The sequence below is a fragment of the Plecotus auritus genome (genome assembly GCF_963455305.1).
Source record: "Plecotus auritus genome assembly, chromosome: 9".
Classification (NCBI taxonomy): domain Eukaryota; kingdom Metazoa; phylum Chordata; class Mammalia; order Chiroptera; family Vespertilionidae; genus Plecotus; species Plecotus auritus.
In genome coordinates, this window is record NC_137783.1 from 127648988 (window position 1) to 127672395 (window position 23408).

Sequence of the window (23408 nt, forward strand, 5' to 3'; positions counted from 1 at the left end):
GTTACCATTCACATGCTTTAAAAAAAAAAAAAAAACACCACAGAAATTTCACAGTTAAATGGTGGACTAGAACAACACTATGGGCTTGTAGTAAAACCTTTCTGTCGCTCCGCTTTTCCCTACCTCCTTCCCCAAGGACAAAAGCCTAAAAGGAATCAGACGGGTGAAATCTGGTGAGAGGCTACGCTAATTTAAAAAAGAAAGAAAGAAAAGAAACACAAAACAAAAACTAAATGTGAGACCTTCTACCTGGGTATGGAGCATCCTACCAGAGTTGATTTGGGGGCGCGTTTTTATACCTGGGAGTCGCGTTTCAAACCTTTGGAAATGGGCCGGTGACATTTTTTTTCGGTGTTTGTAACCGAGATAGTAATGACGCAAGATTGTGAAAAATTAATTATTCATGTCTGGCAGTAGGAGGCTTAGGTGTCGGCCATATGTTGCGGAGGCCTTTGTTTGCAACTCCAGTAACGAGGAAAAAGATGTGTAACCGGAGAGAAAACATTGAATTGGCACAGGGGGCTGGACGAAGGGGCCCGAGAGCGCGCGGCTCATTCACAGACCACCGCCGCGTGGGCCCCGCACTGGAGAGGCCTTAGTCCCTGGAGGCCCCGGGCTCCTTTGTGGGCGGGATCGCGAGGTTCCCATCCTGGAAAGCTTTAACTTTCAGGAAGGAAGGGGTAGGACGGGTGCGGGGCCTCGGCTGGGCCGGCCCGCAGCTGGGCAGCTGGATAAAAAAATCCCGGGTAAAGCACTGCGGCGGGGAGGCGCCTACACAGTTGCTCTGAAGGCGCTCAGAAGGCGCCTTTGGGGTAATCCTCCTAAACTGCAGTCCCCGCAAAAAAAAGTTAGGCCCAAGCAAGCGGCCGGTGCATGTGAATCAAGGTGCTGCGGGGGTGGCTCCGGGGGAAGGGGGCCTGGAGGCCTGAGGCCAGCGGTGCTAAAGTTGAAGAGATGCTGCCGGGGGAGGGGACTGGCAGAGGCTGGAGAGTCCGGAGCATCCTCATCCGGGGGGGACGGGGAGTGGGTCAGCGCCGCTCCCCTCAGCCCTGCCGGGCCCTGGGAATTGGGGACAGGAGGGCGTCTGGGGTGCCTAACCTGAGGCGTCCTTGCCTCCCCCGCCCCCTGCTCTGCCGCACAGGGTGCTGGAGAAGAAGCAGGAGACCGGGGAGACCATTGAGCTGACGGAGGATGGGAAGCCCCTGGAGGTGCCTGAGAAGAAGGCACCGCTGTGCGACTGCACGTGCTTCGGCCTGCCGCGTCGCTACATCATCGCCATCATGAGTGGCCTGGGCTTCTGCATCTCCTTCGGCATCCGCTGCAACCTGGGCGTGGCCATCGTGGACATGGTCAACAACAGCACCATCCACCGAGGGGGCAAGGTCATCAAGGAGGTGGGCGACAGCTGGCCGTGGCTGCGCTAAGCCACATCCCCTGTTAGAGCCCGGTTACTCCCCCCACGCCCACCCCCAACACACACACTGAATGAGGAAGGCCTGGGTGCCCCCTCGGGCCCTTTCCACGGTGGAGCCTCTGGGATCATCCTCACCTGCCATTTTTGCTCCTGAAGCAAGTGGCTTCTGTCCTCTGGGCCTTCCTTTTCTCACCTGCAAAATGAAAAGCACCGTGTAGCTCACTAGGCTTTTTTTTTTTTTTTTAATTATTTTTATTTATTTATTTATTTTAGCTCACTAGGTTTTTGAGAAGAGTAACTTCATGCAAGAAGTTGGGCTTAGTCATGTCCGCAGACTCAAAATCGAAGTATTTTTCTTTTACTTGAAGGAATGAAGCAGCATGTTAGTTATAATTTCCCGCCGAGTTCCTCCAAACATTTTTAATAATAAAAAATGAAACAAAACCGAAAAATAAACCAACTCAACCTGGCTGGCGGGGAGAGGAGAGGGGATGCAACCCAGGGCATCTTGGGGTCTCTGGAATCCAGTCCTCTGATCTTACAGTGTGTGTTGAGTGACCCCTAGGAAGAGAAGGGTCATTGTCAAGGTCACAGAAACCGGTGGGTCTGTATTTCCAGTTTAGGAGTTTGAGCGACCATTCACCAGGCCAGGGTTGGGAGGATTAATTTGGCACTCGCTTTGGAGGGGAAGCAGCGAGCGCTGACCGGCCCAGGGGATTCCGGGAGACCCTGCAAAGTGTGCTTGGTTTCAGAATTTTATTCCAACGGAGAAAGGGGGCCCCAGTTGCTCAGGCGGAAGAAGTGCGCTTTCCCCTTTCCACTGCAGGTATTTCGCCTAGGTTTACTTTGAAGTTCGCCTGGTGCAGCCGCCCAGGCTGGCGATGGCAAAGTTAGGCCCTGACCCTCAGGTACACCCTTCTGGGCTCTCGTGACCACCCCTGAGCAGCACCTCCCTCTCCGCTGACTCCCCAAATCCCCAGGGCTACTCTTAGTCCTTCCTGCCCATGCCTATCCCCGTTTTGCTGGGACCATCCTCCTTCCTAACTCCTCCAACCGACCTCCGCACCTCCCACCCCAAGTTCCCCAATTTCCTTCCCCACAATTTCCTGGATTGGATTTCGTTCTCCAAGCCATTCCACTCCTGTCCGCACTGGCTGGCGTCTTATAAATGCGCCCCGCCAGGGTCTCTATCCCCAGCGGGCTAACGGAATCTCTTCCTGGGAAGTCCGAATTTCCCAATCTGGAACCCTAAGCTTTCCTCACTCGTCCGGGAATTCCCACCCACCTGACGTGGTTCCCAGAGCAAAGCTAGGGGGTCTAGCTTTTCTATTAATCACAAAACGTTTCAAATGAGTAAGGGTTTTCAGTTAAAAGCGACATCTCCTCTCTACAAGAAGGTATTGGTTCTGTTTGTTAAGAAACGAAATTAAGTCACCCACACGCCCCGAATGCAGAGAGTGCCCGAGGGATGGGGGCTCTTGGGCTGGAGAACCACTGAAAGTGAGCCTCGGCCCACGCGCTGACTCTACCCTCTCCCTCCACCCCAGTTTTGTACATTAAATTTTATTTAATTTTTTTCCTACTCTCGTAGAAAGCCAAATTCAACTGGGACCCGGAAACCGTGGGGATGATCCACGGTTCCTTCTTTTGGGGCTACATCATCACCCAGATTCCTGGCGGCTACATCGCGTCTCGGCTGGCGGCCAACAGGTAACGCGCCCAGCGGGCCCCGGCTCGGCTCGGGGTCGTGGTGGTGGTACCCAGAGAAGGGCAGCGGAGACTCGGGGCAGGGAACACCGCCCCGCGGGGGTTGGGAACTCCTGGGCCAGGTCTCCTAATTCCCTGGCACCCCTTTCTCGGAGCAGGAATTGCTGGGGTCTCCTTCCAGAATAAGGCGCCCTAAAGGATTTGGGGTCTCCGGGGAGGGCGCACGTTGTTGCTTCCTCTGCGCCCTGTCTGAATCCGCCCTTCGCAAAATAGTCGACGTGCCTTAAGGCCTGGGAGGAGCTGCGGCCTGGCGGCGAGCAGACCGAGCTGGGATGGTGAGGCCAGATGCACACCGGGGTGGGGCGTCACGTGCCGCGCTCTCCCCCGCTTGTCCCCCGGGTGCCCCGGCTCCTTTCGGCGCTGACCTCCGGCAGGGCGGTGGAAAGCCCGGTCGGGGCGCCCGCCCAGATGGGGCTCTAGGTCTGAAGGATTTGTTTCTATGGAGGCAGGCGGGATTTCAGGCTCCGGGGAGGCGGGGTGGGGGGAAGATTCCACCTGTTAATGAGCTCCGCTGAGCAGGGGCGGGGTGGAGGCGGCGCCACCTGCGGCCTGCGGCCTCCAGCGGGGCTGCTGCAGCGTGGTGGCTGCGAGCCCAGGGCTTAGTGGCAGCCCCCAGGACTGCCCCAAGCGCCACCCGGAGAGGCACCCCAAATCCGGGGCATAGGAACTGGTGGGGTGGGGGTATCAAAGAACACAGCCATCCAAGGGTGAGAGACGGCTTCATTTACTTCACTGTGTGAATCATGACAAATAAAACTAAGTGCTCTTTAAATCTGAATTGTTGAACTGATAAAGAATACTCGCCCTTCCAGGTAATGCTACACAGAGACCCCAAATAGAGACTTTGGGTCTTGCATCAGACCCTGTACCTATGACTTCTCCCCTCCTGCCCCCAAAAGGTGGCAAGTAATCTAGAATCGGCACCTCTCTAGCCTGAGCTCCTCTGTTTTTGTAAGCTGGTCCCTCTTCATCTCTCAGTGAAATATCCCAGGCCACTTCCAGCACCTTTTTTTTTTTTTTTTTACCTACATCCCATTCCCAGAGGTGTCTTTCTTCCCAAGGTTTCCCAGTCGTTTCCAAGGCCTAGGATCCTTCTTGGAAATTTATTTTAGGCTTAATGATTCTAGAGTGAATATTTGGGGGCAATCCTTCAAAATGTTAAGAAGAGAATACAATCAATTAAGAACAGTGCCCTTTGAATATTGTTTTTACTCTGACATTACGGATGGCTAGCACTTAGACCCAACAAGAGACAAACATTCTTTTTTTAAAAAAGAAAGGAATTAGTTTAAAATGAAAGGCATTAACTGTGTAGAGGGCTCAATTTTATAAATGGGATAAATCAAAGAAAAATTATATTAGAAAAAGCTAAGGAAATATTCCCTTAAACATTACTGGTAATGAACCTGTTACATTTTTGGCTTTCATGTCCCTAATACGTTGTGTTTTGAATCTTTCTTTTTTTCCTATAAAATATTTTCTAAAACAAACTAAACTTCCCCAGAAAGATACTCCAAATACATACATGAAATATTTTCACTTCAAGGGATAAATATACAAAAAATTCACCAAAACCCAAAAATGATACAGGAAACTCAAAGTAATGTGAAATGAAAATATAATGGCTGTGCCTGTAAGTGTTTTCAGAGTCAAAGCCTCCAGCTTGCCAAATGTTACAATGTTAACATTTTCCTGCCAAGAAAACAGCACCAGGGATGTCCCAGCTTTCCTGGTTGTAAGACTGGGCAGTCAATAAACAGGTTTTTCTGTTAGTTTTTGTCATTGTTGTTGCTTTTTTTTTTTAAAGCAAGCTCATTGCTATCATTTGTGTCATGTTTAGCAAAGAATTGACTAATACTGACTCAGGTTCTAATTTATTTGGTACATTTTCCACAAAGGAAATTTTCTGAATTTTAAAATTCTTATTTGGATCTGTATACACCTTACCTTTAAATGGGTATTCAAGGGAGAGGAACTTAATATTTTTACACGCAGTGTTTTGTGTTCTACAAGACTGAGAACACTAAGTTAAAGTTCATTGTAAAATATTATGAACCGATGGAAAATCATTGACTAGCTCTTCGCCTTATATCTTAGGATTTTGAGATCTTTGCTACATTTAAAAAATATAACAAAACATTACAAATATAGTTGAAGCCTCCTGTGAAAGCAGGTTTTAAAAATATGTAACATTTCATTTTCTAATTATAAAATCATTACATACTAAACAAAAATATATAAAAAAGAAATTATAATAAAATTATAAATAATTTAATCACCCAGAGTCACCTATTATTAACATTTTGGTCACTGTCTAATTAGTCTTATACCTGCTACATGGAATTTAATCTTAGAAGGGTTTTGTTTTGTTTTAACACAAAATCTGAGAGATTTTTAGAATTGGGTAGAAAAGTGTATGTTTTTTCTATTATAATCACTTTCAAACACAGTAAAAACAACACAGCAAGACCAGTTTTCCACCTACAAGTATTGATGCCCATTCAAATAAGATTCTCCCTATAGATCATTTAATAATAGAATAAAATTCCCCATGGGTGGGATACTGGGGACAGATTCCTTTCCCTCCGGGAATAAAAGAAGCTTGCTTTGGAAAATGTTTGCCATCACTGTGCTGGGTGGAACTAGAATAGAGGAACTGAGGTGTGTGGAGACAGCACCTCAAGAGAGAAGGGCTCCAGGCAGTTCTCAATGAAAAACAAACAGCAATGGTTTGGTGCCTCTGTTTTAAGGATGAAGCAAAAGGAGCCCCTCATGGACAGAATACAGGTTCTTGGTTCTTTTTTCTGGTCAAATTCTAAGAATTCTTGCTTTCCAGCTCATAGAGAGGAGGAAATGAGGGAGTCCCGGGAAGAGAAAACTCAATTCCCAAGAGAAAACTCAAAAATGCATCATTTTTTTCCCTTTGTCTTTCCTTAAGGGCTATTGTACATGCTGGTCAGGAGAATTTACTCACCTCCATGGAGGGCCTTAGGGTGGGGAATCAAAGAAAGACTCCTCACAAGATCTGTACTATTTTCAGATGAGAACACATTTAACATAGTGATTGGAAGGTGTTGGGGACAATTAACTTTACCTTTAAACAATGCAGCATGGAGCTTCCAGTAATCCAGATATTTACAAATGGGAAATGGCTAAGGACTACCTGTACCTTGCATTGAGAGAGTGAGGAGGAACGTTACTGGGAAAATATTTAATGTGAGAAAAAACAGGATTTTGCAGTAGGCATAATCAAAGAAGGTCAGAATTACCAAAGGAAGTTTGGCCAACATGACATTTCTAATGGATGATATTATACACACAGATTATAATTGCCTCTTTATTCAAGGTGGCAATATTACTGAAACCCTATTTAAAAATTGCCCCTAATCTGCTCCTGTCCTCCTCATTTCCCAACCCTGCTTTAGTGTTTTACATAGCACTCACTGCCACCTGCCATTCCAATATTTTACTTATTTTTCTCTTTAATATCTGCCTTTCTCCAATAAAATGTAAGTAAGCTTCATGACAAAGCAAATGTTTTTGTCCATGATGTTTTTACTGCTCTATACCTAACATCTCAGAGAGTGCCTGGCCCATGATAGATCCTTGTTGATAAATAAAATGAACATCACAACAAAATGTTTGTGGCTTAAAAAGAAAAGAATTATGGCATAGTGGTTAGGATATAGGTTCTAAAGCTAACTGTATGAGTTCAGATTCCTAAATATGCTATTTAATAACTGAATGGCATTACACATTGTTTAACCTCTTTGAGCCTCAGTTTCTGTTTCTATAAAAGGGAAAATATCTAACCAAAATATCTACCTGATATGGTTATCATGACAGCTAAATAAGAGAACATGTGTGAAATTCTTACAAGGGTCTGGCACTCAATAATTGTTTGCTGTTGTCATTCATTATTAATAAAATCTTAAATACAGAAAAGACATTAAAAGAAAAAAGCTCTTATGAACATTCAGCATTACTTGTGTTTAAATTTGCCTTAAGTATTAGTAATACAAAGGATTATTTTTATTGTGATAAAAATGCCTCTTTTCAGGTCATATTTCTGCCTTTAAAGTTGTTTTCCTTTATACACTATTAATATTATTGTTCACTGGAAATGTCATGTCTCATAAATAGCTGTCCTAAAAAATATCTTCAGCCCAGGGTATTGAGAGTGTTAGTACTTCAGTGCATGCAATGTCTGAATTCTAGCCAGGCATTATAAATGCACTAAGAAATCCACAAGCTGGAAGTTAAACTCTTTGTTGGAAGCTACTATTTTTTTTCTCTTGCCCCATTCTTTATTTAAAGAAGATTCAGTTCCTATTGCAACATTTTGTCTTTCAGGGTATCTCTTGGGTTTCTAACTTGAATTTTGCTAAAGAAAAATAATTCTTTATTTGAAGAGACTGAGGGTTGCATATGTCTGTCCCATAGAGTGCACTCCCTTTATGAGAGCTGGACAGGACTCATCGAATCCAATCCTCTCATTTTAAAGACCAGGAAAGGAAATAGAGACTCAGGGAGTAAGTGATGGGCCCAAGTCACAGAGAGATTGAGACTAAAACACAGATGTCCCATAGTACATGACCACAGCCACATCTACCTTGAAACTGAACATCTCTGCCTGATAGTATGGACTTCATCTCAAAGTTCACTTTCAGCATCAGGCTGAGCCATCTGTTCTCTGGATCAGTGCCTACAATCTATCATGCCCCAAATCCTGGACAGAAATCCATGAATTAAAGAGAGAAGCTTTTAGTAGGCCCACGAGATCCTTAGATTTTTTGTGGCAGGAGAAACACACTAGTACAGTATTTGTGTTTGTGTGTGTGTGTGTGTGTGTGTGTGTGTGTGTGTGTGTGTACTGGCTCGCCACAACGTGAGTGATTCTGTTCTTCCCTCTACAAAAGGCAATATCCAAACTTGATAACGACTTAAACAAAGAGTGTGATTATCTGGAGAGGAAAACATGGTATTTAGAACTTTTCCTCCCTACTCAGCCCCTGTGGCAATTTGGACTCCTAGAAGATTGTAGAGGTTCCAGCATGACTGGGGGAGTGGGGTAGTTTAGACCTTTTGTCAAAGAAGAAGGGTTCTTCCTTGGGATTTCAAATGGTCCAATTTAATTCATACCACTAATATAAAAGAGGGAAGAACTTATACTGAAACATGCACAGATTCAAATGGATGGATTTTAAAACTGTTTATTAGTGTGCATTTGCATTTATAAAAAGGAAATTTGATATGTTTTATGTAAATATTCTTGCTAACCTAATTATGAAAAATTCCCCGGTGATTTCCAGAAAGAGAGAAACAAAGATACTTTAAACACAACACCTTCATATTTTAAGCCCAAAAAGAAACGATTTTGCTGGAGCTATTCTTTTTCCTTCATAGGAATAAAACAATAAAAGTGTGTTTTATTTATTGGAAATTTTAAGTCTTATCGCCAAACACACATACACATACAAATACACCCTATCTGCTTATCTATCTATCTATCTATCTATCTATCTATCATCTACCTATCTCTATCTATCATCTATATATCTATCATCTGTTATCTTTTTTCCTCTGTACTTTTACTTATTTTCTGCAACATTGAAGTAAATTGCAAGCTAGGGTTCCTTAACCTTTCCAGTGAGAAACATTTGCAAATTCCTTTTGTGTGAGAAAATAATTCAGACCATAAACATAAAGCCTGCTGCAAGGGACCACTATCCTGCTATGATGGAAAACAGTCTGTAGTCATTCAGTCTCTTAGGGTCAGAGGTGACTATTTCTGTCTCACTCATCTAGCTGCCTTCCCATTGTAGGCCCTATAGGCTAGGTATCTAGGGCAATGCAGAAGAGGCCTTCCTTTTTCCGACAAAAGAAATGCCCTTTCCACAAGATGAATAGATACATGGAGAGGGAGAGGGGTCCCTAAGGGCTTGCAGGTGGTTTGCTGACATGAGCTTCTCTCAGCTCCTCTGGCCTTTCATTTTCCCCTCCTCTCACCCCTTACCAGCTCTAGCTTCCCCTGTGGCCACATCTTACAATGGCAGCCCCTGGAGAGGAGGGAGGGGAGAGTCAGGTGGGCAGCTGGTGGAATAATTTCCCCTCTACCATATGCCACTGTGGGGGCTGTCCAATTTCTCTGTCATGAGTGATGAAGTCATTTTTACAACTTAATGATGTACCAAGGGAGCCCGAGGGCTGGTGTGCTCGTGTAGTCCTTATTTAATATGGGAGTGAGGGCATCAGATGTGACAAAGGGAGGTGCCTGAGCACGGATTTGATTAGACTAAATAGATTAAACAGCCTGAATCACTCTCTTCCTGCACACGCTCTGGGAAAGGATTAGTGCCACACCTGGGGTGCAGGACACTAGTTCCCTGTTAGTAACAAGCCACTGCCCAAATGGAGATTGATGGATTGATCCCAGGAAAATGGATATAATCCATAGAAGTGACAAGTCACCGGTGCTCTGTCACCTCTTCCGGGCAAATCCTTGTGGGGTGGGCTTGATATGTGAGGGGGTTTGTGGCTATGGCTCATCAAAAAAGGATATGACTGCGAATCCCATAGCTAACTCACTTTGGAACACACTGAAGGATTATCATCAGGCAGAACATGGGGCAGGTTTTCAACAGCAGCTTTTCCTTTTCCTTTTCCCAGCATTTCTGTATCAGTCTCAATTTTGGTAATCTCTTTAGTAATATAGAGCCTCCCATACTGGGCACACACACACACACACACACACACACACACACACACACACACAGGCATACACACACACACACACACACAGGCATACACACAGGCATACACACACAGGCATACACACACACACACAGGCATACACACACACACACAGGCATACACACACACACACAGGCACACACACAGGCATACACACACATTGCTTTCCTCTCCTTTGTCTTTCAATGTGAAACGATATTTTCTTTTTGGGGGGGTGGGGCGGGTGGAGGGAGAAATCTACATTTTTAATGAGCACTCAGTGAATTCTAATGCAGCTGGCTTATAGATGACAGTTTGAAAGAATTCATTGAAAGGGCTGAATCGAATGGATGCATAACTCATATAAACACTTTCAAGAATCTTGTAGCATTATGTAGCTTTGGTTCTCTTTATCCTTAAAGCCCTGAGCAGTCAGTTTCACTATTATCAATGATAATAAACAAAGTGGGATGGATGTTCAGAAAGAAAGCACACATTTGCCAGCACCCGGACAGCTTACTCATGCGACCAGAACTCCTGTGCCGTTTATCCTTTCCACCTTCATTCTTTCTGCTGCACAGGTACCACATCCAAACTCCTAGGAAAGTGGGAAGATATGTTTGCCTCACTGGCCTTTGGGAACACGCACCGTTTAACACCAGGTCCAGCAAACGTGCCCCATAGACTCCCTCCTACTTCCTCGCAGCCTTAAAGGACCCAAGGTGTTCTGGGGATGGCACACAAGAACATTTAGATTGTAGACTTAAGAGAGGTGATAATCTTTTTCATTCAAAAGGAATAAATAAGGATTAAAATACTTTTAAAAGCAATCATTATAATAATTTTAGATTCTTATTTTACAAGACAGGTTCTGGGATTTTTGCATTTATTTTCTGAAAAATAAATCCATATTTGGCAGAAGTTTAACGTCACTGGGTGTGTGGCATTTTCATGGGAAGAGTTATTCCTAGGAATAGAGAGTTTCTATCTGGTGTCAAACAGTTAGGAAATAAATTACGTTTTGACACAAACACAAAGATACCTATTCAGTGGACAGAACAGAGGGAAAGGGAACAGGACTTTCCCCTCCTGAGTCACCCTTTACCTCGCTGGAGAGAAACCTCTGAGGCTGCATCAAGTAAACGAAAGTATTTGGCTAGGTCTAGTCTATGATTCATGGAAATGGAGCTTATCTTCTTCAACCCTTCGTAAAGTCATTATTCAAATCTCAGTAGCCGATGAATAACGATCAAAGCTCCTTACAGAAGCTCAAGCCTTCCACAGTTACATTTCAACGTGCCTCTGGACGAATCTGAGGTTCTCTGAGGCAACCAATTTTGACTGAGTACTAGTAAAGGGCTCAATGTGTGACTTAAGAAAACTTGCATAGAACACATAGCGAAGCCCATTAGAGATAATATGTCACAAACCTTCCATGCAAGAGGATATTTCTAAAATCACTCAGTTGGGGGATGTTTTTCTTGCCTTAGTATGAACATTAAAAATGTTTTAAGTGATAAAATGGACTTTTTATTTGTAGATGGCTAAAAGGCCGAGCATCCTATTTTCAGCATTTTTTTCTTGAATTGTAATGTATATGTATGCATCTAGAGATGCTACTCAAACATCATCTCCCCACCTATCCACATGCAACAAAACAAAACAAAACTGAGAAAATAGAGACATATATATTAAGAAATAGAGTTATTTCGATTATAAAAACATGTGCTGCCCTAGCCAGTTTGGCTCAGTGGATAGAGCATAGGCCTGAGGACTGAAGGGTCCTGGGTTCAATTCTGGTCAAGGGCACATGCCCGGGTTGCAGGATCAATCCCCAGTAGGGGGCATGCAGGAGGGAGCCAGTCAATGATTCTCTCTCATCATTGATGTTTCTATTTCTCTCTCCCTCTCCCTTCAGCTCTGAAATCAATAAAAATATTTTAAAAAGCAAAAAACAAAAACGTGCTGTGGGATCTGATCATGTGATCTCTTGGGGCATTTACAATATGATATCATTCATAAAATTTTATGAATATACTGATTTAAGGATGTTAAAAATACTTGTATAATGTAAGGCACAGCTCCATTTAGGCATTTATTATTTTTTTAATAGCTCTTCAGTGAGTATCTGCTATATGCCTGGCAGATATTATTGGGGATATAACAGTGTATCTGAAAACACACTCTACCCCTTAAGCAGCTTCCGTTGTAGATGGAGATACAGACCAAAAACATATGCACTGATTCGTTAAATATTTGCAATTTGTACGTACATCTGCAAAGACAATAAATACAAGTAAGTATAACCAGTTTTATTAGATCCTTCTTTTATTGCTTGTATTTCTAGCATTTCGAGTTAGTCCGCAAATCTGTTTGCAATGGCTCGAGCCAACCAAGTCCAGAATGTACTTTATTCTTTGAGAAAAAACATTCTACTTTAAAATTGTTTGTGAGTAACTTAACCAGAGAAATTTAGATCTATTAACTCCTTCTGTGTTTCAGGGTTTTTGGAGCTGCCATACTTCTCACCTCTACTCTGAATATGCTAATTCCATCAGCAGCCAGAGTGCATTATGGATGTGTCATCTTTGTTAGGATATTGCAGGGACTTGTTGAGGTATGCAACTGCAGGATGACAGCATGCTAAGGTTGCCATGTTATTAAGAACCAGCAATCTTTGTCTTGATCTACAAATAAATATGTCTTAGTTGGTTGTGTCTATATCATGTAAAAAATTACAAAGTTAGGCAATCAGATATTTTGTCTTTAAATGATGATAAATTACAACTGTGACTGCTTACTTCCCCTTCTCTAGAATTGAGTGGTATTAAAGAAATGTTTAGTGATTCACTTTAAAAAAAACAGGCATTTTTTAAATATGCTGGAATAAAAATTCTTGAGTGTATTCTTTGCTGACCATAACACTGAATTTTGGGGATTTTTATACCAAGTCTCTCAATTGGTTTTGAATCATTATTTGAGTTTTCACTAATGCATTTTATTGAATATATTCTTTGGGCATGTAACTCTAGTGACTGATTTTTGCTCCATCAGCTTACTGTCTTTGAAAGAATTGCATTTAAAAACTTGAGGCTGGCCTACCTGTTGCCCCTTCTCTTTCTATGGAGTATGGTGGGAATAGATAAGTCTGATAAGTATGAAGGCACTGAGAACAATCTCCTCTCTCCAAAAACAAGGAAAGATTAATAGGATCAAAATAATAGAAAAAGGAGAATTATAGTCATTCCAGGACCCTCGTTTGGATACCAAATTTCATGGATGAGCAAGTCCTTTAAAATGGTGTAGTCTTTGGGTATAACATGTTCACAGACCTCCTTTGTATTTTATACCATCTCTAAATTAAATATAGTATCTAATACAATGTAAATACTATGTAAATAGTTGTTATACTCTATTGTTTAGGGAATAATAACAAGAAAAACAAGTGTATACATTTTTGGTACAGACACAACCATGGTAGGCCCAACTACATAGTACATATCAGCAACAAATGTAGCATGTTTTCCCCTAAAAATTTCAAGCTGAGATTCGTTGCATCTGCATATGTAGAATTTGTGGCTGCAGAGGGCTGACTATGCTTTAAGGGTCTTAAGTTCTAGACACTACTTTCAGGAAGTGTGAACTTCAAGGATCTAGCTTTAGCTTCCTTTGTTTGGATTCCTTATATTAAGAATCACTGAGTTTAATGCCTCACAGAACGGTCTTCCAAACTGTTCAGAATTACATATGAACTGAATAGTGTAAGATCTCTCATTTTGCCTTGATCAGAAGAAAATTGAGGTAGAAGTCAGACTTGAAGGGTGGGGAGAATTTGAACAGGTCGCTAAAAAGAGGCCATGCCTTACCTGGTCTGGGCTGAAAGTTTTAAAATGGAATTTCAGCGAATCAGCAAAGTCTCACAAATAGCAACTTTCCCTTGTGCCCATTCTAAGGAAACTGCGTCAGAGAGGGGAATGTGCCTATTTCCCAATGACCCTGGATCCTAAATGGTGATATATATCTTCCTCCCTCACAGGGTGTCACCTACCCAGCCTGTCATGGAATATGGAGCAAATGGGCCCCTCCTCTAGAGAGAAGTAGATTGGCAACCACCTCCTTTTGTGGTAAATACTATGCGCCAATGGGTGAAGGTTTAGGAAGTGTTTGAATAAGATTTTTAAATTAGTAAAGGGTGCCTGAAAAACCAGTGGGGGAGTGCCTGTGTGTGTACATGAGGAAAGGTTTGGGACCACATTTCAATTTCTTTAATTCTTATTGGTCTCCTGCATTTCTTCTTGTGCTTTGTTGTGTGTGTGGTTTTTTTTTGTTTTGTTTTGTTTTTATTTGGAGGAGGGCTTTGTTGTTGTTGTTCATCCACATCATCTAGGTTTTCAAGTTTGTTTATGAATTATTTTTATTATAGTCTTAATTTTTATTGTAGTCTTATTATTTTTAAATCTTTGTTGTGTCTTGGGCAAGTTATATCTACTTGTGTAGTCTTGTATTCTTGGCTAAATATGTAGGCGTATATTTGTGCTTGGAAGTGTATGAGTGTGAGTGTGCATGTACTCAAGTGTACAAGTGGATATTTGTGTGAGTGAATCAAGGAACATGAAATAAAGTCAAAAATTTTTATTGATTTCATTTACCTTTTTTCTATTTTCCCTTCTACTTTAGGTTCCTACGCTGGAGCTGTGATTGCAATGCCTTTAGCTGGCATTCTTGTACAGTATACGGGCTGGTCTTCAGTATTCTACGTCTATGGTATGTTACATTTCTTTACACTAGAGTTCAAAGAAATCTGCATAAGCTAGAACAATGAGATAGGTCACTAAATGTAACTTCTGTGTTTACTTACTTATTTTTCCTCTATTAAAAGTTCTTTCCTTATATTCTGAGAAGATCAAGGAAAATGTTCTACCTCTATGATTTTTCCTACATTGTTATTTATTGATTTAAAAAGCAAACACATTGCTGATGGAACCTTTGTGATGTATGATGTATATTGCCCTTGATTATGAATAATAAAATTAAGTTAGCTCTTGAGTCAAAGCTGAATAAGAGGAAAGAGCTAGGAAGCCCCCACTTCTCTTTCTTACTACTGTTTCCTTGGTCATTTCTCTGATCGTGCCTCCTCAAGACTGAATAGGGTTAGAGAGCTGGATGGCGATAGTAATGCTAATGAAACAATTCAATTCTGTGAAGAAATATTGGCAGTCCCTTGTAGCAGTAGCACATTTGAGTCCTCATTTCTTTTGCATTAAAAGAGATTAGGCCCCCAAATGGAAATAAAAAGTATGACAAGAAACCCTAAATTCAAACTCCCTTTCTGTTTACTTTGTAACGAGAAGCTGAAAACTTATCAATGAAAGTCCCCCTAAGGTCTCTCTTTGAGAGACACTTTTATAATAATGAGGAAAGGAAAAACATAAGAAAGCTGGATTCCAACTGATATTATCACTGATTAATACCATCTCTGAGCATGAGCATGAGAACCTGAAAGATTAATGAAGCCATGTGGTTGAGCAGAATAGTTATCTGTCTGTTTCCAAATTTGTTGCGATGCATTTCCATTTTGAAATGTTCTCATCAGAGCAAACCCTTATGTTTGTAGAGTGTTATTAAATATACTTTATAGGAAGGGCTCTTAGTCTATCTCAAAAGCCCTGGATGGCTTTTGCATTTATGAATGCCCTAAATTACAAGCCATGCATGCATTTGTACATTGTTTTTTTCCTGGGGAGATCATTTTATCAGATTTTAATCTATATCTTTCATTAGATTTTTAAGAGTTCATAATTCAAAGAAGTTTTAAGAATTTATTTTTAGAGTATAGAGTACAAGTTGGGAGGGCCATCCATTAAATCCTCTGACGTGTACCTAGTCCATTACTTGATTGAAAACACGGTGTGGCTTTAAAGTAAGGAGACTAATTTCCACAAAGCATGTATGAAAATCAGTCACGTTATTTCAAGTTATAACTTATTTTATGTTTATCCTTGAATGGTTCAAAGTTTAAATATTAGGTAATCTGAAAATATCCTATCATAATTCCTGCTCAGTTGCTGTGTATAACAAAAAAATTTGGGTCTTTGAGTCACGCATTTAATATTGATATTTTAAAACTCAGTAAGATAAGACTTGTATAGTGACTAAGGTTTAAAAAGATAATGCATACAGGGTGGGGCAAAAGTAGATTTACAGTTGTTCTTATGGAAAATAATACACCCATTAATAAATAACAATACCAGGATAAACTATGTTTCAGGTAATTACAACTGTAAAGCTTCTTTTGCTCCATCCAGTAAAAAGCAATTAGCTGCATATCTGGCACTTCAGATGCATTCAGAGAGGAGTAATGGTAATTATTTCTAAATCACAAGAGCTCCCACTTATTGAATTCTTATTTTCAGCCCTCCACTGTGCTAGTGGCTTTGTGCATTATCTGCCTTAACTTTTCTTTGCTACAATCTCATAAAAAATGAATTATTATCTCATTTTACAGTGGAGGTTTAGAGAGATTCAGTTCCTGATCAGATTATGTAGCTAATGAGTGACACAGTGAGGATTTGAATCTGGGAGAGCCATATTCCATAACCAGTACACTATATCGGATTTTCACTGTCATGTTTAGTAATTGAAAGAAGCTTGGCACATCAGAAACTATGGTATTAAGGGACACTGAGAGACTGAGCAAGAAAAAAAAAAAGGTATATGGGGATCAGGGATTGTTACCCAAGGGAAAAAGAACAACCTGAGGCAAGAATGAAATGGCCAGCTGCTGGGAAACAAGAATAAATCACTTGAAATTCTTTGTATTGTTAATGTGTCCACATTTATATCACAAAATAAGGGCTTGTTTAATGGTGAAAGAGATAAATAAAGAAGGGGATGAAAAGAATTTGCAAACAGTTTATTGTACTGAAATTTATAACTTCCATCTGCCCCCAGAAAATGATCAACAGACAATAGCATACCCTGCAAATAATATGGTATTCAGTCACATAAAGTGGGAAATGTTCCTATATTAATTACAGAAGCCCATTTTTAAATGTACAATAGCCACTCAAGGCTGAAATAATTTTCTGTATTTTATTTAATAGTCTATTTTCTAGATCTGGAAATGTTATCAGAAGAGGTAAAGGAGCATTTCTTTTCTCTGGAAATGCAGACCACTCTTGTATATTCAAGACAGGCCAATAACAAAAGGATTAACCTCACAGAATTCTTTGAGGACAGGGATTTTGTCTTGTTCCTCATATTTCTGTCCCTTAACAGAGTGCCTGGAAAAGTAACTTCTCAATAAATATTTGTTGGATGGGTGAATGTGTTCCAGACCACACCCTTCAATAATTATTGGCTGTGAGTTTCTTGTGTATCAGCATTATTTAAAGAGACAAAGAGGTAAATCCAGGACCACCACCCTTCAGGAAGATTGAAGTCTGGTGGCAAAAGACAAGAGGAGGTGACTAAAGTCCGTTGTAGAAACATGAACTTGAATTCACATTCTGTAGAATATGATTGGCGTGAGATTTTTTTTTTATAGTGTTATTTCAGCAAATGACTGTTAAATGGAAGTATTTATAATGGTTTTCTTTGACTTGCTCCTTTTGAACTCTTGCTTGCAGGAAGTTTTGGGATGGTCTGGTACATGTTTTGGCTTTTGGTGTCTTATGAGAGTCCTGCAAAGCATCCTACTATTACAGATGAAGAACGTAGGTACATAGAAGAAAGCATTGGAGAGAGTGCAAATCTTTTAGGTGCAATGGAAGTAAGAATTTTATTATGGTGTATATTTCTATTCCTATTCTCCATCTCATCTCCCTTCAACCAACCAAATTATTTTATGAGTCCCTATTCAACAAAACTAATTTGGTATCAATCATGAGTATTTTCTTTACTCCATCCATATTCCCTGATATACTTGGGAATTATTGCTATAATTTTTTTTCTTTATCTTTGTTAAGTATTTTCAAATTTGCCCTGTGTTATAGCTATGACTATAAACCTAAGTGAGTTTTTAAAAACAGCTCAATATGGTCCATAATTTAAACAAATTCAACCAATAGTTAATTTTAGATTGTAGGAAATGCCAAATATAGTCATGGAATCACCTAATATAGTCATGGAAAAGGCGATTTTTTTGTTCATTAAATAGTCTAAATGTAGGTTTCATACATATGATTTATATTACATGTGGTTTAGTAAATCATAAAGCATTAGAATGCTGATAACAGATAGCTGATGTGAAAATATTCTTAACATAATCCTTTTTTGATATAATCCATTTTCAGGATCATTGTTGTGGAGATCATTATATAGATAATGTTGTAAAGCTCTTTTCCTGATTATGATTTGGCTTCTTGGACAGGATCTGCCTATAGAGAGTGAAATGAAGTTGTATGTCAATAATGCAACTATTTTAGTACATGTGACATTAATAATTCATAAATAGTAAGTAGTAGTAGCCATATGATACTATGATCTAGTAAACTAAAAGTCATGTATTTAGACAGGTTTAGTAATTCAGCATTTAATCAGTAACTCAACTTCCTTATGCTGAGTGGGGAGGTAACATTCACTGGCTGAGGAACCAATGCCCCTTACACATTATGTTTCTCCTCCCTACATTCAAATTGTATATTATTCCAGCTCTGCTTCTCTACTTCATTTGTTAGAGAAGGCCTGTCTTTGACATCTCATTCTAGGTAAAAGGTCGGTCGCCCATTGTTACTAAGGACATGCATCTTGACCTTCAATGAATAAGAAAAATTCCATGTTGGATATTATCCAGAAGTTAAACTTCAGTACTTAAAAATAATCCTTACCTTATAGCTGTTCCATGAGCTGAATAGACTGGCATTTAAAACTTTCCCCTTCCTGTTTCCTTCCGTAAATGAATTGATAATTTCTTTCTGGTGGTGGCTACTCAGAAGATAGGAGGTTATGTGGGGGTGGGGTGGGTGTTGGCAGTGTGCTCTGGTGCCCACCAGCCACAGTTGCTGTGAGCAGAAGCTAAAAGTAGGTTGATCTGAAATGAGTTCAGAATTTAGGTTCAATTTCTGCCCAAAACAACCTGATCAGCCTGTGTCTTCATTAGTTAAATGTGCTTCTTTTATTTACCGGTTCTTGAGATACTGTGTGTCTAGATCAGGCCTAAATTTTTCTGAAATAACCTCCAAAAGAACAGCCAGATTCATAAAAGAGCATAATCTCAAAATTCCCATTTTCTATAACTTACTGCTTTTCTAAACATAAATTTTTATAACTTATTGATATTTTATACTTTAGCTTCAAGGTAAATTATTCAAAATGAGATCAGCTGGTGACAGAACATATATTTTATTTGAACTTTTTTATTGTGAACAAATTTAATATGCAAGAACAGCCATATACCCACTGCATACTTGCAACAGTTGTTAACATCTTATCTTACTTATTTCAGTTTTTTTGCTGAATAATTTCAAAGTAAAAAGAGCTATCATAAACCTTTATTCATGAATATCTCACATGTATCTCTAGAAAACAAGAATATTCTCCTTCAGAATCTAGGTACTAGTATCATACCTAACACAATTAAAAATAATTTCCTAACATTATTTAATACCTAGATATTTAAATTTCTAATATCTGGTGCAAATTCTAATACCTAGTCCAGCCGTGGGCAAACTACGGCCCGCGGGCCGGATCCGGCCCGTTCGGCTGTTCTATCCGGCCCGCGGAGCCGAAAGAGCGGAGGGTTCTCTTGCTCTCGCCTCCGCTCCTTTACTTTGAATTTATATTAGTTCACACAACACTCCATCCATGCTTTTGTTCCAGCCCTCCGGTCCAGTTTAAGAACCCATTGTGGCCCTCGAGTCAAAAAGTTTGCCCACCCCTGATAGTCTATATTCATATGTCTTTTATAGCTATTTATTTTGAGTATGGATCCAATTAAAGATCACACACATTGCAGCTGACTATAATGTTTCTTAAATCTCTCTTAAAAATAATTAAATATAACATATATACAGAAAAAATGAACAAAATCATAAGCAAATAGCTTGCTAAATTTTAATAAACTAAATACACCTGTGTAGCTGTAGAATGTTATCAGAATACCATAAACCCTCCTGCAGCCCCAACCATGTTTCAAGGTATGAAATTAGATACGTTTCTCTTATGTTTGATGAAGTGTTTTGCAACCCGAAGAATAAAGTCCTTCAGGTCATGATGTAAATAAAAGAAACACCAGTCGAGCAAGAAAAAGTTATTTACTTCTAATAATATTCTAAACTTATTTCTTATACAAATATCTATAATGCAGACATTCCTTATTCGGCCATTTTTATTATCAGTGACTAAGTATATTCATCTGGAACCATTTCTCCAGAACATATTGACTTGAAGGAGAAGAAAACAAAAACAAAAACCCTGCACTGTTTGAACCCATCTATAATGCTGACACTTAACATTTTTTATCCAAAGCCATAGAACTCATTACATATTATGAGGATGGACTTTTGTGTTGTTTTGATTCTGTTTTTATATTATATATTATACTTGTGATCACCACAGTATAGCATTCTACTATATTGCTTTTAAAGTGACCTTTAAAAGGATTCATTAGAATCACAATCAATAAAGCAATGATGGGATTCTACATCCAGAAATAATTACTAAATCTGTATAAAAGCATGTTTGCCTCCTCTTTTTTAAATTTTTATTAAATGTATTGGGATGACATAAAATTATACAGGTTTCAAGTGTACAATTCTATATTGCATTGCTTACCACCCAAAGTCAAATCTCCTTTGGTCATTATACACTCCATTCCCTCTACCCCTCCTCACCCTCCTTTCCTCATAGACTCAGACAATAGTAACCACCATATGGAGTTTTTGTCTGTGTCCAGGAGTTTTTGTTTGTCTTGTTTGTTGCTTTCAGTTTTATATCCCACTGATGAGTGCCTCCTCTTTTACTCATTTGGTCAGGTCAAGGATCCCAAGCTAGAATTAAACAAAATTATTTTAGTCTATTGATTCTTCACCAAACAGTATTTTGGTGTTCAAAGTAAAGTAATTGAAAAGTGTTTGGAAATATGAGAGACTATGGTGTAAAAATTAGTCTTGGGGGAGGATACTTGTACATTTGGGCAAACACAGAATCTTTAAGTATTCTGGATGCAATTTTTAATGGGTATTATAAGCAAAGCCAATCATATTTAGGTTGTTAATTTTGAATGTCTTGAATATCATAAATAACTACAGTCATGTGTTAGTTAATGACTGGATACATTTTGAGAAAAATGGTATTAGGTGATTTAGTTGTGCGAACATCATAGAGTGCATTTACACAAACCTAAATGGCATAGTCTACTACTGTAATTGTATGTACTACATTTTTCTTATTAATCCTTACCTAAAGAGGTTTTTATTGACTTTTGAGGGAGGGAGGGAGAGAGAGAAATCACATGTGCCCTGACAGGAGATCAAACATGCAATCTGGGTATGTGTCCTGATTGAAAATCGAACCTGTAACCTTTTGGTGTACAGGATGATGCTCCAACCAAGTGAGCCACCCATCCAGGGATATGCTACACCTTTATATGACTATCAGTGCAGTAGGTTTGTTTATACCAGCATCTCTGTAAACATGAGAGTAATGTATCAGGCTCCGGTGTCACTAGGCAATAGGAATTTTTTTAGCTCTATTATAATCTTATAAGACCACATAGTATATGTGGTAAACCACTGACCAAAACGTTGTTATGCAATGCATGACTGTAGTTATGATGTGCACATGGTATGCTGGGTTAAAGCTAAATGTTTTAACCAAATGTACATCATGTGACTTTTATAGAGCCTTGCACCCCAGTGTCATAGAATTGATACTGATATCCATTGACTAGCAAGAGTGTTTATAGGTAAGTAGTGGTATCATCATCTTTAGATAGGGTCTAGATTATTGCATTCTTAATTTTTCTCATTTTTATTTTACTAAGTACATTGAATTTTCAATATTCTAGTCAAAATATTTTGGATACCAACAAGGTCACTGGTTTGGATAACAGCAAGGTCAAAGTGAATTTTAGCTGAGGCATGATCTTATCACTGCAAAAAAGAAAGAAATCTTAAAAACTGAGATCTGTGCTTTTGGAATTAGTTTTATATAAATATGGAATCTTGTATATCCCCAACACTGAAATAATTTAATCAAAATATGAGGCTAATATTTTTTTCTCTTCTAATGATTATTCATATAACTAAGGTTAACTGGACTGTTGCAATTAATGACTCACTACTTCTTGTCTACCTCCCACTCATGCCCCAACATACATATCATAAAAATGCAAAGCCCCTATCATTCCTATGTAAGTTAGAATATATTTTAAATGGTCAGAATGGTCTCTTTTTGGGATTTCAGAAATTCAAGACTCCATGGAGGAAATTTTTTACATCTATGCCAGTCTATGCAATAATTGTCGCAAATTTCTGTAGAAGCTGGACTTTCTATTTATTGCTTATTAGTCAGCCAGCATATTTTGAGGAAGTCTTTGGATTTGAAATCAGCAAGGTATGTAAAAATTATCTCTGTGTAACTAGTGCATATTTTTTGTATTTATGTGAATATTAAGTTTCTTTACCAAGATTTTATCTTCTAAATTTCATGAGTTATTTATATATTCGGTTAATAAGTAACTTCTGGGGAACAAGACTAAGCAAGATGTTTATCTACTGCCTTCAAATATCTGCTAGAATCTGCTCTCTTTTTTTTGCAGGGAATACAGACAAAAGGGACCTACTCCCTGCCCACTTGGAGCTTACATCTCAGTTGGGGTGGGCAGCAGTGTTGCCTTCTTTCTGCAATTAAACATAATTTCTTCTTTTTAATTCTCACCAGAGGACATGCTTAGAGAGAGGCATGGAGGGAGGGAAAGGAGAGAGAGAGAGAGAGAGAGAGAGAGAGAGAGAGAGAGAGAGAGAGAGAGAGAGACATGAGAGCGAAACATCCATCTGCTGCCTCCTGCACAGACCCCAGGGCAGGGGGGCGGGAGCGGGGTGGGCGGGGGAGTTGAGCCCGAAACCCAGGCATGTACCCTAACTGGGAATCAAACCACAACCTTAAGGTGCACAGGATAACTCCCAACCAATTGAGCCACACTGGCCAGCCAGGGCAAACATAACTTCTTTTAAATATCATATCAGAGACTATGTAACAGTGAATGAAAAAGAACTTCATTAAGGTGGAATTGCTATTACCAATCTACTCTTTGTCAATGCTCTCAGAAATTCATCTGGCTAAAATTTTTGAGGATAACAAAAAATATCTGAAAACATGCTTATATGATGTTTCTCCAATTTATTCATTTGACAAACATTTGTTGAACATGATATGTGAACCTTTGTGTTAGATTCAGAAATAAGAATATGTTTTCTGTCCTCAAGGATTCATAGCTTGTTGGTGTAGAACACCCCCCCCCCAAAAAAAGGAGGAAGTTACCAATTACAGCACA

The 23408-nt window shown here is 39.8% G+C and overlaps 1 protein-coding gene across 1 annotated transcript in view; it reads left to right on the top strand.

Moving 5' to 3' along the window:
• Window positions 1-23408, top strand: part of SLC17A6 (solute carrier family 17 member 6) — a 31640-nt gene that overhangs the window by 2482 nt on the left and 5750 nt on the right. The window contains exons 2-8 of the mRNA XM_080640482.1: window positions 1142-1394; window positions 3006-3124; window positions 12416-12530; window positions 13950-14037; window positions 14591-14677; window positions 17542-17684; window positions 22319-22468. Coding sequence (XP_080496608.1) covers window positions 1142-1394; window positions 3006-3124; window positions 12416-12530; window positions 13950-14037; window positions 14591-14677; window positions 17542-17684; window positions 22319-22468 — 955 coding nt within the window. The remainder of the gene's footprint in view (window positions 1-1141; window positions 1395-3005; window positions 3125-12415; window positions 12531-13949; window positions 14038-14590; window positions 14678-17541; window positions 17685-22318; window positions 22469-23408) is intronic.